At 41.4% G+C, this 17,051-nt stretch overlaps 1 protein-coding gene across 1 annotated transcript; it reads right to left on the bottom strand.

The window, feature by feature from the left end:
• Positions 1–3,317: 3,317 nt before the first annotated feature.
• TASL (TLR adaptor interacting with endolysosomal SLC15A4) lies at positions 3,318–16,715 on the bottom strand. The gene is made up of 2 exons (XM_069760189.1): positions 16,594–16,715; positions 3,318–5,008 (listed from the first exon to the last, which is right to left on the bottom strand). Exon 2 carries the CDS (start codon positions 5,004–5,006, stop codon positions 4,137–4,139), a length of 870 nt encoding a protein of 289 aa, XP_069616290.1. The 5' UTR covers positions 5,007–5,008; positions 16,594–16,715; the 3' UTR covers positions 3,318–4,136.
• Between the last annotated feature and the right edge of the window lie 336 nt (positions 16,716–17,051).

The following is a 17,051-nucleotide window of genomic DNA, read 5'->3' on the forward strand; positions in this document are numbered from 1 at the left end:
GGGTTTTGCAGCCACGAACAACGTTGCATTAGCAAAGCTCGTGGCTGCAAAATATTTTAACCCCTTCAGATGGATTTACATCGTTGGACTTTACAGATCTGCGGAAGGTAAGGATATTGTTGGTTTATTATGTTATTTTTGTTACAGAACGAGGGTCTTCAGTGATTGGATTGGGCGTTGAATAAAATATTACAACAACCTTTGTTTTTATTTCATTAAAATAATTTTTAATAATGTGTTTGTGTATTTTTTTAACCCTTTACTATTATTGGATTAATAATGGATAGGTGTCATAATTGACGCCTCTCCATTATTAATTTGGCTTAATGTCATCTTACAATAGCAGGGTGGCATTAACCCTTCATTACCCCATATACCACCGCTACACGGGAATGGGAAGAGAGTGGCCAAGTGCCAGAATAGGCGCATCTTCCAGATGTGCCTTTTCTGGGGTGGCTGGGGGCAGGTGTTTTTAGCCAGTGGGGGGCCAATAACCGTGGACCCTCTCCAGGCTATTAATATCTGCCCTCAGTCACTGGCTTTACTACTCTGGCGGAGAAAATTGCGCGGGAGCCCACGCCAATTTTTTCCGCCATTTAACCCTTTAATTTAGTAGATAGAACAGCCAAATTTTGCATATACACACTACTAACAGTAGTGTGGAATATGCAAAAAAAAGGGGGATATGACATGGTTTACTGTATGTAAACCATGTCACAAATCCTGTCGGGTTTAGGAAGGAGATAGCAAAAGCCGGTAATTGAATTACCGGCTTTAAAGCGATCTTGCGCTGGAAGAAATATTTATTTATATATATATATATATATATATATATATATATATATATATATGTGTTTCACTGACATATTTATATATATATATATATATATATATATATACCCCTATTCTATGTGTACACATTTATTCTACCTATTCTTCTGTAAGCTGTCAGTGTGATTTTACTGTACACCGCACTGAATTGCCGGCTTTTCTCTCTAACACCGCTGCGTATTTCTCGCAAGTCACACTGCTGGTCCGTGTGTGATCCGTATTTTTCAGGCTTCCATAGACTTTCATTGGCGTATTTCTTGCGCAGTACGGTGACAAACGCAGCATGCTGCGATTTTCTACGGCCGTAGAAAGCCGTATAATACGGATCAGTAAAATACGGCAGATAGGAGCAGGGGCATAGAGAATAATTGTGCCGTTTGTTTTGCGAGTTTTACGGACATATTTTCTGCGCTCATACGTCCGTAAAACTCGCAAGTGTGATGGCGGCCTTAGGAGGGTTAATCCTATTGACAGATTCCCTTTAAGCAATAGCCTAAGTTTGGTAAATTTATAATTTTTGTAATTACTGATCAAAATTTTCAAAAATATGAATCTTTGTTATACTCAATTAACTAATGTTGCTTTCTTTACAGTGTTACACAGCCAGTGCCTGAATCTAACAGCAGCGATTGGTGCAACCATTTAAGTGGCGCAATCCTGTTGTGGCTTCTGTTCAGGCACCTATCAACCGCCTGAGAATCTTTGATGCCAATGATTTGCTTTGGCATCTGGGGCCTGCAGAATGCTGCCATATTGGCGTTCATATGAGGCTCTGTCAAAGGCTGGGCTTCATAAGAGATTCTGATTTTTTACTATATGCTGCATTATTGAAGTATTGCATTATAGAGGACAAGGGATTAAACTGTTACAGGTTTAAGTCCTCTTGTGAGAGTAAAAAATAAAGTGAAATGTAACCTATGAGGCAAAAAAAAATATGAAATGCCCAAATTGCCATTTTTCAGTCATCACTAGGATTGAGCGAAACGGATCGTTCATTTTCAAAAGTCGCCGACTTTTGGCAAAGTCGGGTTTCATGAAACCCGACCCGATCCCTGTGTGGGGTCGGCCATGCGGTACGCGACTTTCGTGCCAAAGTCTCGTTTCGCATGACGCGCTTGGCGCCATTTTTTCAGCCAATGAAGGAGCGTGGGCAGAGTGATGACATAGGTCTTAGGGGCGTGGATGCCTATTGTCATCTTGTCGCTTGTGCGCTGTAGCGATCTGAAATGTGTAACACCAGCTTTTCGAGAGAGAGAGAAAAAAAAAAATAAAAAAATTAAAAAAAATAATCCCATTGACTTTGCATTGGGTTTCGTGTTTCGGTCGATCCCCGACTTTACGCCATAATCGGCCGATTTCACTCGACTCGACTTTAGAGATAGTCGGGTTTCGCGAAACCTGACTCGACCCTAAAAAAGTAAAAGTCGCTCAACCCTAGTCATCACATCTCCCTCAACAAATATAATCAAAAAAATCAAACTGTCATAAGTAGCAAAATGGTACAAATGACAAATCTACAGCTCTATCAATGGAAAATTAGAATTATGAGTAGTGTTGAGCATTCCGATACTGCAACTATCGGGTATCAGCCGATATTCGCTGTATCGGAATTCAGATACCGAGCTCTGATACTTCTGCGATATCGGATACTGGAATCGGAAGTTCCCATAGTGTAATGATGCACTATAATTGAGTGTGGGTGGGGTCTGCGCGGGCCTGCTGGGGGTCTGTGCGGGCTGCCGGGGGTCTGTGCCGGGCTGCCGGGGGTCTGTGCGGGCCTGCCGGGGGTCTGTGTGGGCCTGCCGGGGCTCTGTGTGGGCTGCCGGGGGTCTGTGCGGGATGATTATTAGCCGGATGATAGGACTACTACTGTCCCATCATTGGCTAATGTGTCAATCACTGTCACTGTAGCAGGCATCGTCTGATGGGACTTGTAGTCCCATCGGACGATGTCTGCACACACGCACAGAGCCCCGGCAGGCCCGCACAGAGCCCCGGCAGACCCGCACAGAGCCACGGCAGGCCCGCACAGAGCCCCGGCAGCCCACATAGACCCCCGGCAGAACCGTACAGACCCCCGGCAGCCCGCACAGAGCCCCAGTAGGCCCGCACAGACCCCGCCCGCACACACAGACATGCACAGTGTCCGCCCACGCACCGCCCACACTCTTCCTCCGTAACAGGATGTAGAAGGACAGAAAGGGCTTATTTACATTCCGATATTTGTGTCCCATTGACTTGCATTGGTATCGGTATCGGCGATATCTGACATTTTTTGGATATCGGCCGATCCAATCCGATACTTCTGGATATCAGAAGGTATCGCTCAACACTAGTTATGAGTCTTGGAAATAAGCGACACAAAGCCACAAGTAATAGAAAAAAACCTATGTAAGGCTGGCTTTGCAATAATTGTACTGACCTGGAGATGTTACAAAGTCGTGTTTATTCACTATGCACTTTGTAAAAATGAAACAAACACAATGTCAGAATCGCATTTATTTTTACTATTTCACCTCACTTGGAATTTTTTCCTCTTTTCCAGTACATTATACGATAAAATAAATGATGTCATTTGAAAACTACAACTTGTCAAAATAAACCCTCATACGGTTATGACGGTGGAGAAATTAAAAAAAAAAAATATGGCTCTTGTAAAAAGAGATGGAAAAAAAAAGCACAAAAACACTGATTGCACCCTTTAGGTGTTAAGATCTTATACTTTAGCGTCACATACGGTATCTAGTCTAGACAGTGTAGTTAAAGGGGGATTGCTAGCTACATTATGCTAAAGTAGTAACAGACATGCAGATCAAAGTTGTGAGGACAAACAGCGATAAATTATACATGTTAAAATATAAGGTTTTTTTTTTTTACTAATTCTAAATTATGTAACTATTACAGTCATCCTTGACTATAAGGCTATGTGCACACGTAGAATGGTCCACTGCCGATTTGATAAATCCGCAGGGCAAAAACACAGCGTTTTTCCTGTGGATTTATTGCGGATTTACCACGGTTTTTGTGCGAATGCCACTGTGGTTTTACACCTGCTGCTTTCTATTATGGAGCAGGTGTAAAACCACTGCGGATTCCGCAGAAAGAAGTGACATGCTGCGGAATGTAAACTGCTGCTTTTCCGTGTGTTTTTTTCCGCAGCATGGGCACAGCGTTTTTGGTTTCCCATAGGTTTACATTGTACTGTAAACTCATGGGAAACTGCTGCAGATCCGCATCAAAATCCGCATCGTGTGCACATAGGCTAACACTTATGGCCTATCCATTTGGTAACTATTAGTATTTTCTCAAACAAGATTAGATGAGATCTGAAGATCTGGAGTGCTAATAACATTAGACTGTTTCTCACTTGCAAGTCTCAGCAAGTAACTGATGACCATGTCTTTAGCCTTGTTTGTTTCCATGTTTTGCTCTCGTGACAACTGCATGCTTATCTGCTGGATGTTGTTCATGATGACCTCCGAGTTCATGATATGGTTTGTAGATGCGCTGCAGCTTATGTCCATCATGTACTGCTTATAGAGCTCAATAACCTTTTTTTCCAAGTATTCATTGAGAACTGAATTCGACATTGGTTGCTCATGGTTGATGATGCTCTTATCTTTATCACTGTATACTTTCCACGAATAACGTTTGCTACCTTTTTTGGTGATATTGGCTTGAACACCTAAAGATTCCATGTTAGATGGAATCTCAGAAGATTGCAAAAATGGGCCCTCACAAAATTCAAAGCTGCTATTACTAGTGAAATCACTCATGGTTGAGTTGATGGCCATCACCTGGTCCCCAGCTACATGCAAGTCATTATAGTCCCTACAGATATGTTGGCAAGATGACGGAACCAAATAGGTCTCTTTATTCAAGCTTGAATTCCCACTTATGCTCTGAGTTGGTGATTTTTCACTTTCATACATCAAGCCTTCTGCTATTTCCTGGATATTGTTCTCAGCCTCTCTTGTTTTTTGATATTTGGGCTTTTCAAATGAACCAAATTTCCTGAAAATCCTTCTGCTTCGTGTTTCCTGTGCAGACAAATAATTGATAGTACATACACCAGCCACTTCTTTTGGTCCTTTAGTTCCATTCTTGCGATGCAACATGCTCATGCCATTGTCATATTGTGCCTGGATTTTACACAGGTATCCCTCTGAAAGCATAGCTGTATATGGAAAAATATAAAGGAAATATTTACTGGAAGGAAATAAACTTTTTCATCACTCTTTTATTTTACAGTAGTAATGCTATCAGATATGCACACTATACACATAACATCTGTTATTTCATCGCGCCTATTCAAATAAAATTAAATATCAGAAATATTACTGTATTTATAAAAAAATCTTCGAAAGTTTGAAATGGAAAATGAAATTGATAACCTGTGAAAACCTGTATATGACTAATGGTTATACACTACCAAAATCTCAGCCAATAAAATATTATTTTAGCTACATTGTTGTTAATACTGTTTATTTGTTTTCTATATATCCTATTTTCTATCCTTATAAATATGTGAATGTTTTGGAAAAAAAAGTTATTGAGCCATTATATGACTGTGAAATAATAGATGTGGTTAGGTAACTTTTATTTCTACAAAAAAGGAGATTCATGTGGTTGCAGGCACCTGTGAAACATAAAGGCATATGTGTCACATCAGTGACTCGAACAGGTGGTAAGTGCCACCCTACTTACTGCAGTCTTGGGCTGTCTCACTGAGCTGCCTTCTGTTGCTGGTTAGTGTCCACCTGGCTTTAGGGAGGCACAACCAGACTCTGCATGAACTTAACCTCTGTAGGACACAGTGACGTTAACTTCCCTGGCCTATACCCAAGCAGTAGGGGGTTTATTAGGGTGCTCCTCCCACAACTCATCACCTGATCTAAGGTTCTAGTTTAGTCCCTTCTTAGTTTCCTGTAGGGTGCACTCTTTTATTATCTGTTTTCTCACCTGATTAGCCTACTTATTTATTCTGATTTCTCTGCTTCTGAACTTGGCTACTTATATGTTGTGAATTCTGTGGTCGAGCTCCCTCCTGTGGTCACAAGTGGTACTTCGGCTGATTCTGTCTATGGGCTTCCGTTGGTGGATGTGAGTGGTACTGCGGCTTCTGAGTTTCCTTCCTCAGGTGATGAGGTTAAGTCGTTAGGTGCTGCTCTAGTTAACTCCACCTAGTGCTTTGATCCTGGCCTCCAGTCAATGTTCTAGTATTGGTCTTGCTTCCTCCTGGATCGTTCCTGTGGCCTGTTTGCCCAGCATAAGCTAAGTTCTGCTTGTGTTACTTTTGTTTGCTATATTTTTCTGTCCAGCTTGCTATATTGGTTTTTTTTGCTTGCTGGAAGCTCTGAGACGCAGAGGGAGCACCTCCGTACCGTTAGTCGGTGCGGAGGGTCTTTTTGCCCCTCTGCGTGGTTGTTTGTAGGTTTTTGTGTTGACCGCAAAGCTTCTTTCCTATCCTCGGTCTATTCAGTAAGTCGGGCCTCACTTTGCTAAATCTATTTCATCTCTGTGTTTGTATTTTCATCTTAACTCACAGTCATTATATGTGGGGGGCTGCCTTTTCCTTTGGGGAATTTCTCTGAGGCAAGGTAGGCTTATTTTTCTATCTTCAGGGCTAGCTAGTTTCTCAGGCTGTGCCGAGTTGCATAGGGAGCGTTAGGCGCAATCCACGGCTACCTCTAGTGTGGTGTGATAGGATTAGGGATTGCGGTCAGCAGAGTTCCCACGTCTCAGAGCTCGTCCTATGTTTTTTGGTTATTGTCAGGTCACTTTGTTTGCTCTGAACTTCAAGGTCCATTGTGGTTCTGAATTACCTATTCATAACACTTATATTAAAACTGTGCTGCCTGCCCTGACCTCAAATTTTCTGACTACATCTTTGCCTTTATCCACCTGTACCTTGTACCCATGTCTTTGACCCTCCGGTCAGCTGCTGCAGACCCAGGGACTGCCCTGTAGTAGTACCTGGTAACTACCTGCTGCTCTAGTGAATACCAGGTAGTCACTTAGTTATGCCACTCAAAAGTAAGTCCAGCCCATGGCGCATTGGGTACACGCCCAACAATGTTACAATATGAAACAGGAAGTAGTTTACAAGTAAATAGTATGATGCAAAAGAGGGGATTGGTCATGAAAATAGCACAGAACAATTCCAAGCAGACAAAACATGAAATGAAATTAGACAGTTGAACTACTTTCAGTCAGTGGCTTTACTCTAAAACCACAGCAGTTTGTGAAAGTTTCATGGAGAAACAGCGGGTTTCCATTTCACTAAAGCTGGCATACAGCTATGTTCAAAAAATAACAATTATTGCAGGAGATTCAATTCTTAACAAAAGTCTTCAAAAAGTAGTTAGAGTGGGACCGATTGTTTTTGTTGCTGTTGACCCAACAACAGAACAACTTCCCATTTCTATCTGTGCTATGGGACGCAATCTGTAACTTGCTTAAAAAGGCGTATTCCCACAATAACAATATTTTTTGCAAAGTACATATATACTTTAATGTGCAAAAAGAAAAGCTTTAGATAGCACTCATTGGTCCTTAAAACTTAATGCTTTATTCAGATACTTAAAACATCATGGCTTGGAGAGCGGGTTAACAAGGTGTGCAAGCCAGTGCTGACGACGGCTGTTTCACGCTGCACGGCGTTTCACGCTGCACCCAGCGAGTAAGGAAAGGGTGAATCAAACACCCCAAAACTCCGCCCATATGACCGAAAACCGGTCCCGCCAAATTCAGGTGACAGGTTCCCTTTAAAGGGGTTGTCTGTTACTGCAGACTTATGAATCCCCCCAGAGCACACACTGTTGTGTATGTTTGTGTTATATGTCTAGTGGGTGTGGTCTTGCTCCCTACAAGTGCATGGAAGTGATGTCACATCCATTGGCCGGGAGTATGTATAACTCATATATACCCTCTGGTCCCGGCTCAGAATCCAAGGAATCCCCACAATGCACAGTGGATGTGCTGGGGATTCATAAGTCTGCAGTCACACAGAGTGACTTTGACATCTCTCTTGTTGTTTTTGCAGCCCTGGCAGCCTGTTTTTTTTTTTGTTTTTTTTAAATGTACATTAACCCCTCTGTGACCTTAGACGTACTATCCCGTCGAGGTGCCCTGGGCTTATCTGACCCTGGACGGGATAGTACGTCATAGCGATCGGCAGCGCTCACGGGGGGAGCGCCGCCGATCGCGGCCGGGTGTCAGCTGCTTATCGCAGCTGACATCCGGCACTATGTGCCAGGAGCGGTCACTGACCGCCCCCGGCTCATTAACCCATGGCACACCGCGATCAAAGATGATCGCGATGTGCCGGCGGTACAGGGAAGCACCGCGCAGGGAGGGGGCTCCCTGCGGGCTTCCCTGAGACCCCCGCAGCAACGCGATATGATCGCGTTGCTGCGGGGTCTTACCTCCCTCCCTGCCTGCTCAAGCCCCGGATCCAAGATGGCCGCGGATCCGGGTCCTGCAGGGAGGGAGGTGGCTTCACAGAGCCTGCTCAGAGCAGGCACTGTGAAGGCTGCAGCGCTGCATGTCAGATCAGTGATCTGACAGAGTGCTGTGCACACTGTCAGATCACCGATCTGTGATGTCCCCCCCTGGGACAAAGTAAAAAAAAAAAATTTCCAAATGTGTAAAAAAAAATAAAAAAAAATATTCCTAAATAATGAAAAAAAAAATATTATTCCCATAAATACATTTCTTCATCTAAATAATAAAAAAAAAACAATAAAAGTGCACATATTTAGTATCGCCGCGTCCGTAACGACCCGACCTATAAAACTGCCCCACTAGTTAACCCCTTCAGTAAACACCGTAAGAAAAAAAAAAAAAAAAACGAGGCAAAAAAAACAACGCTTTATTATCATACCGCCGAACAAAAAGTGGAATAACACGCGATCAAAAAGACAGATATAAATAATCATGGTACCGCTGAAAACGTCATCTTGTCACACAAAAAACGAGCCGCCATACAGCATCATCAGCAAAAAAATAAAAAAGTTATAGTCCTCAGAATAAAGCGATGCAAAAATAATTATTTTTTCTGTAAAATAGTTTTTATCGTATAAAAGCGCCAAAACATAAAAAAATGATATAAATGAGGTATCGCTGTAATCGTACTGACCCGAAGAATAAAACTGCTTTATAAATTTTACCAAACGCGGAACGGTATAAATGCCTCCCCCAAAAGAAATTCATGAATAGCTGGTTTTTGGTCATTCTTCCTCACAAAAATCGGAATAAAAAGCGATCAAAAAATGTCACGTGCCCGAAAATGTTACCAATAAAAACGTCAACTCGTCCCGCAAAAAACAAGACCTCACATGACTCTGTGGACCAAAATATGGAAAAATTATAGCTCTCAAAATGTGGTAACGCAAAAAATATTTTTTGCAATAAAAAGCGTCTTTCAGTGTGTGACGGCTGCCAATCATAAAAATCCGCTAAAAAACCCGCTATAAAAGTAAATCAAACCCCCCTTCATCACCCCCTTAGTTATGGAAAAATAAAAAAAATGTATTTATTTCCATTTTCCCATTAGGGCTAGGGTTAGGATTAGGGTTAGGGCTAGGGTTAGGGCTAGGGTTAGGGCTAGGGCTAGGGTTAGGGCTAGGGTTAGGGTTGGGGCTACAGTTAGGGTTGGGGCTAAAGTTAGGGTTAGGGTTTAGATTACATTTACAGTTGGGAATAGGGCTAGGGTTAGGGCTAGGGTTAGGGCTAGGGTTAGGGTTATGGTCAGGACTAGGGTTAGGGCTAGGGTTAGGGTTGGGGCTACAGTTAGGGTTGGGGCTAAAGTTAGGGTTAGGGTTTAGATTACATTTACAGTTGGGAATAGGGTTGGGATTAGGGGTGTGTCAGGGTTAGAGGTGTGGTTAGGGTTACCGTTGGAATTAGGCTATGGGGTGTGTTTGGATTAGGGTTTCAGTTATAATTGGGGGGTTTCCACTATTTAGGCACATCAGGGGCTCTCCAAACACGACATGGCGTCCGATCTCAATTCCAGCCAATTCTGCGTTGAAAAAGTAAAACAGTGCTCCTTCCCTTCCGAGCTCTCCCGTGCGCCCAAACAGGGGTTTACCCCAACATATGCGGTATCGGCGTACTCAGGACAAATAGGACAAAAACTTTTGTGGTCCAATTTCTCCTGTTACCCTTGGGAAAATACAAAACTGGGGGCTAAAAAATAATTTTTGTGGGAAAACAAAAAGATTTTTTATTTTCACGGCTCTGTGTTATAAACTGTAGTGAAACAATTGGGGGTTCAAAGTTCTCACAACACATCTAGATAAGTTCATTGAGGGGTCTAGTTTCCAATATGGGGTCACTTGTGGGGGGTTTCTACTGTTTAGGTACATTAGGGGCTCTGCAAACGCAATGTGACGCCTGCAGACCAATCCATCTAAGTCTGCATTCCAAATGATGCTCCTTCCCTTCCGAGCCCTCCCATGCGCCCAAACGGTGGTTCCCCCCCACATATCGGGTATCAGCGTACTCAGGACAAATTGGACAACAACATTTAGGGTCCAATTTCTCCTGCTACCCTTGGAAAAATACAAAACTGGGGGCTAAAATATAATTTTTGTGGAAAAAAAAATATTTTTTATTTGCACGGCTCTGCGTTATAAACTGTAGTGAAATACTTGGGGGTTCAAAGCTCTTACAACACATCTAGATGAGTTCCTTAGGGGGTCTACTTTCCAAAATGGTGTCACTTGTGGGGGGTTTCTACTGTTTAGGTACATTAGGGGCTCTGCAAACGCAATGTGACGCCTGCAGACCATTCCATCTAAGTCTGCATTCCAAATGGCGCTCCTTCCCTTCCGAGCCCTCCCATGCGCCCAAATGGTGGTTCCCCCGCCACATATGGGGTATCAGCGTACTCAGGACAAATTGGACAACAACTTTTGGGGTCCAATTTCTCCTGTTACCCTAGGGAAAATACAAAACTGGGGGCTAAAAAATAATTTTTGTGGGAAAAAACTTTTGTTTTATTTTTATGGCTCTGCATTATAAACTTCTGTGAAGCCCTTGGTGGGTCAAAGTGCTCACCACACATCCAGATAAGTTCCTTAGGGGGTCTACTTTCCAAAATGGTGTCACTTGTGGGGGGTTTCAATGTTTAGGCACATCAGTGGCTCTCCAAATGCAACATGGCGTCCCATCTCAATTCCTGTCAATTTTGGCATGAAAAGTCAAACGGTGCTCCTTCCCTTCCGAGCTCTACCATGTGCCCAAACAGTGGTTTACCCCCACATATGGGGTATCAGCGTACTCAGGACAAATTGTACAACAAGTTTTGAGGTCCAGTTTCTTCTCTAACCCTTGGAAAAATAAAAAATTGGGGGCAAAAATATAGATTTTGTGAAAAAATATGATTTTTTATTTTTACGGTTCTGCATTATAAACTTCTGTGAAGCACTTGGTGGGTCAAAGTGCTCACCACACCTCTAGATAAGTTCCTTAGGGGGTCTACTTTCCAAAATGGTGTCACTTGTGGGGGGTTTCAATGTTTAGGCACATCAGGGCCTCTCCAAACGCAACATGGCGTCCCATCTCAATTCCTGTCAATTTTGCATTGAAAAGTCAAACGGCGCTCCTTCCCTTCCGAGCTCTCCCATGCGACCAAACAGTGGTTTACTGTCACATATAGGGTATCAGCGTACTCAGGACAAATTGGACAACAACTTTTGGGGTCCATTTTCTCCTGTTACCCTTGGTAAAATAAAACAAATTGGAGCTGAAGTAAATTTTTTGTGAAAAAAAGTTAAATGTTCATTTTTATTTAAACATTCCAAAAAATCCTATTAAACACCTGAAGGGTTAATAAACTTCTGGAATGTGGTTTTGAGCACCTTGAGGGGTGCAGTTTTTAGAATGGTTTCACACTTGGGTATTTTCTATCATATAGACCCTCAAAATGACTTCAAATGAGATGTGGTCCCTAAAATAGAAATGGTGTTGTAAAAATGAGAAATTGCTGGTCAACTTTTAACCCTTATAACTCCCTAACAAAAAAAAAATTTGGTTCCAAAATTATGCTGATGTAAAGTAGACATGTGGGAAATGTTACTTATTAAGTATTTTGTGTGACATATCTCTGTGATTTAAGGGCATAAAAATTCAAAGTTTGAAAATTGCGAAATTTTCATAATTTTTGCCAAATTTCCGTTTTTTTCACAAATAAACGCAGGTACTATCAAATAAATTTTACCACTATCATGAAGTACAATATGTCACGAGAAAAGAATGTCAGAATCATCAGGATCCGTTGAAGCGTTCCAGAGTTATAACCTCATAAAGGGACAGTGGTCAGAATTGTAAAAATTGGCCTGGTCATTGACGTGCAAACCACCCTTGGGGGTAAAGGGGTTAAACTAGTTAGCAACTCTCACCTGAAGAATAGTCTGGCCACTTCTTTTAACTACTACGCAGCTTTCGAAGTCTAAATCAGTTAAAAGCTTAAAAAGACTACATAGCAATTCATTTTGACATTTCCTTGAAGATATACATTCTTTTTAGAATTTTCAAGCTAATTTTTCATCTGAAATCGGCCTGAAAAAGACATCATGTGCACATAGTCTAACGCCAGTATCACACATCAGTTTTTTCTTCGTCCGTTAAACATTTTTTTTTACAATTTTCTTTTTGCATCTGATTTTCTCTTACAAAGCAATATAAAGACAGCACATGGGGACAATCGGTTAGCAAAAAAAGGACATGGAAAAGGCACATTGCTTGTAATGAGTCCTTGATCTAGCCATAAAAATAACAGATAGTACATGTACCAAAATAATTAATGTGTGATAGGGTTCTATTGCTGAAGTCTGCCGTCCGCCATTGATTTGAGGTAATACCTATCATTGTTAAATATTTTTTCAGGTTGGAGCTGCATATTCATGACTGTAATGGGTGGCACCACGTGACCGCTCATACAGGAGAAGTGCGGCGAGGACAGGACACTGCGAGGGAGCCGGGTGAGTATTTTATTACCAGCAGGTGGGCGCACAGGGTGTGGGAGGGGGGTGGAGACTGGGATCTTTATTTAAAACAGGAAAAAAAAAAAAAAAAGGATTTTTCATATCTTCTTTCCAGCAAACGCTGCTGGAGAGAAGATATGAATGGCGGCTTCAGCACCAGATGCAGGGGACAGCGCTTATCTCTAGCGCTGTCTCCTGCACGCTCCGTGTGGTACCCAGTCGGGTGGTGCCACACGGATGGTCTACGTGAGCTCACGGACACACGGACACGGATAATTCTGGTACCGATTTTTCCGGTACTGGAATTATCTGGACGTGTGAGACTGGCCTTAATAGTATAGAGTGAAAGCCAGCAGCGGTGGAACCACAATAAGAACAACTACAAAGCTGCTGGTAATACATCACAAGAAAATGATCGCCTGCATTTTCCTGAAGTGATTTTGCCTGAGAAAACATGGTGGCTGTGCCGGTGATTAATTGATGCCATGTTCACATACTACAAATACTGCTCACAAATTCTAAGCTCAAAAATTTTGAGTTTCTGTTCAGTTTCTGCCCTGAAAACTCTGCAAAAAGACTGTGTGCCCATAGACAATACTGTACCCTGAGGCAACGCATAAATTCAGCGTACCCTTAAGACACATTGACATATTGCAAATTTTTAAAATGCTCTGTAAGTCAGCGTACGCTACGTAAAAAAGCCCAGTGGGGATGAGATTTCTATAAATCCCATGCATTTCGCTGAAACTGTAAGAACCTGTTTTTTTTTGTGCTGCGAAATATGCAGTCAAAAAACTCATCTTGGGAACTTAGAATAAATCATGGAGGAGTTCTTTGTAATGACCACACATAAAGAAGATTTTTATACAGTAATCATTTACATGTTAGATCACTACTGTTTCATCAAACTAATATGTGTTTGCATTCATTTAGATTTTTTAATTATTGGAGAAAATTCAGATGTCCGTTTTTCAGGTACGTTTTCTATCCATGTTCTTCACAGAAAGAATACATACCCAATATAGTATGTGGAACTATTTAAATGTTTGTGTCTTTTTCAGAAAATGCAATAAAGGATAAAATATATCCGTTTTTCCTCCAAGTCACAGGTCAAACTTGCTTTATCATGTCAATGGATCCATGAAAAAAAAGGGACAACACATTGCAATCTGCCGTATTCCAAGCACTGTCTGTTTTTATTATTTAATGAGACAGAGAAACTTGGAATTTTTTATTGCATTGAAGAAAAAACAAGGAATGACCCTTCGATTGAAAAAACGGACACACAGAAAAAAATGGACGTCTAAATGACGCCTAAGGTGGTCTTTGGGAATGAACAAGCGTTTCCTGTTCTAACCTCTGATTAAGGGCTTGTTTTCACTTGCGAGGAACACGTCCGTGTCTCGCATGTGGAAACAAAGCTCTGGCGCCGGCACTGTGGAGCGGAGCGTGCGGCCACATAGCAACACATGGAGCCGCACGCTCCGCTCCGGAGTGCCGGCACCAGAGCTTCGTTTCCACATGCGAGACATGGACGTGTTCCTCGCAAGTGAAAACAAGCCCTAAAAATAGACCTCTAACCACATTTACATTTTGTACCCATCTCTCCAGCTCCTCTATATGGCAGTCATTTTCATTACAGCATATTATGTAATCACGCCACATCCAATGTACAAATATTGTCAAATTATTATTAAGAATACAGTGCAGCAGAATAGTGAGAGAATCAATGAGGCGCCCAAATGACAGAGATATTACAGTATTACATTTGTATCACATATAAGGTATTATATAACGTAAAACCCATCAAACATTTTCAAAAAGAGGAAATTGATGTATAGTATACAACAAAGAAATAGAGAAGAAACGCAATGAAGTGAATGAAGGAAAACAGGAAGGTGGAGGAAGAGGAAGAAGGTGAGGAAAAGGGGGAAGAAAAAGAAAGGGGGCAATAGAAGGGAAGTGGGGGTATCCACTGGCCCCTTTACTAGAAACAAATCAATGTGGGAGGGGAAATTACAGTAATTTCACTCCATTTGTGCAGAAGGGATATTAATGACCCTCATATCAACAGAATATTGCACTGTACTCAGTTATCTCTTGTAGTCATATATTGTATATGATGAGTTGAGCTGAGGCTTACAAACTCGACTGCCACACCATTCAGACTGTTGGGTGTCCAAGTAGTCAGAACCCTTGAAATCAGCAATAACTTGTTATCTTGGTACAATGATTAAAACAAAATATTTACACATATTTATATATTAATCCCTTTCTGACGTTGGGCGTAATAGTACGCCCACGTCGGAATTCCTCCCGTTAATATGGGATCCGGAGCTGAGCCCACATCTTTCTCGACATATGTCCGCTGTTTTAAGCAGCGGACATGTGCCTCTAAGAGCTGCAGGTGAAATCGAGATCCAACCGCGGCTGTTAACCTGATAAATGCCTCTGTCAATCTCTGACAGCGGCATTTAACTCGAGTTTTCCGGAAGAGCGCCGGAAATCCTGCCTATCGGTGACCCCGTCACGTGATCGCAGGTTACCAATGAGTTGGAATGACAACCAGAGGTCTCCAGCAGACCTTTATTGTTGTCATAGCAGGATTGCTAAGAGTGCCGCCCTGTGGTCGGCGCTCATAGCAAGTGAGCATTTCTGCCACATACAGGTGATTTGATCATCTGTATGTAGCAGAGCCGTTCAAATTAGTGCAGCTTCTAGTCTCCCATGGAGACTATTGAAGCATGCAAAATACAAAAAGTAAAAAAAAGTTTTTAAAAATATAAAAGTTCAAATCACCCCCCTTTCGCCTCATTCAGAATAAAAAAATAAAAAAATCAAATAAACACATATTTGGTATAGTAGTGTTCAGAATCACCATTTCTATCAATAAAAAAAGAATTAAACCGATCGCTAAACTGTGTATTGAGTAAAAAATTCAAAACGTCAGAATTACGTTTTTTTGATCGCCGCTACATTGCAATAAAATGCAATAATGGGCAAGCAAAAGATCGTATTTAAACCAAAATGGTATCAATAAAAACGTCAGCTCTGTGTGCAAAAAATAAGCCCGCACCCCACCCGAGATCACGAAAAATGGAGACGCTACAGGTCACGGAAAATTGCGCTTTTTCTTAATTTTTTGCCAAAGTTTGGATTTTTTTTTCACCACTGAGATAAAAAATAACCTAGACATGTTTGGTGTCTATGAATCGTAATGACCTGGAGAATCCTAATGGCAGGTCAGTTTTAGCATTTAGTGAACATGGTAAAAGAAAAAGAAAACAACTGTGGGATTGCACTTTTTTTTTGCAATTTCACCTCACTTGGAATTTTTTTCCCCGTTTTCCAGTACATGATATGTTAAAAAAAACAATGGTGTCGTTCAAAAGTACAACTTGTCCCGCAAAAAACAAGCCCTCACACGGCAATTTTGACATAAAAAATTTAAAAGTTACGGCTCTAGGAAGAAGGGGAGCAAAAAACGAAAACGCAAAAACGAAAATACGTCTGAGGTCAAGGGGTTAAAATATAAATATAGGAACACTATATTGAATATAGTTCTGGATAGAGGAGCGGCATTTAATACCTAAAATGATAACTTATCTCCTATACCCTCTTTTTCTGCAACTTAAAAGTTCCAACAGTCTTGGGGGGGGGGGGGGGGCATGAAACATAAATCACCAAGCTTTTAGAAAGTATAGAAATGTGCAGAAATAACATATACAGTATTCAAAATATTTGCATAATTGTGACTTGTGACTCTTACCTTTAATATACTTATCCAACTCCGAAAAATGACCAAAAAGTAATGTATAAATATGCCCAACTTGCTGCCAAAATATGCGTTCAGTTCGGAAGCTGGCACCGTCTCATCTGTCTGCTGGAGCTGAAGGGGAAGTTTTCTCTTTACAAAACTAAAGCTTCAACTGCATGAAAAGAGACTTTCTACTTCCTCTTTTTTATTTGCCTCGGTGCGATCAGAGTTTTGTTTTCTACACGACACTGCAAGGGGATTTTTTTTTTTTTTTAAAGAAGGGCATAGGAGGATGAAGGCACCAAAACTGAACACATTTTAACTTTTATTTTCTAAGGTTAATTTTTAAAAATCTAAAGTAATATAAACAAATTTTAACTTCATGCACTAGTGCAGTCAGGCAATGAAATTAGTGTAAAGCGAATAGCAAAGATTGGTAAACTACAAAGTTAGATCTTACCTGCCCACGC

This window comes from Ranitomeya imitator, chromosome 3 (assembly GCF_032444005.1).
Source record: "Ranitomeya imitator isolate aRanImi1 chromosome 3, aRanImi1.pri, whole genome shotgun sequence".
Taxonomy (NCBI): Eukaryota; Metazoa; Chordata; class Amphibia; order Anura; family Dendrobatidae; genus Ranitomeya; species Ranitomeya imitator.

Coding starts and splice junctions, on each gene's coding strand:
- TASL (XM_069760189.1), bottom strand. CDS start 5,006: ATGCTTTCAGAGGGATACCTGTGTAAAATCCAGGCACAATATGACAAT.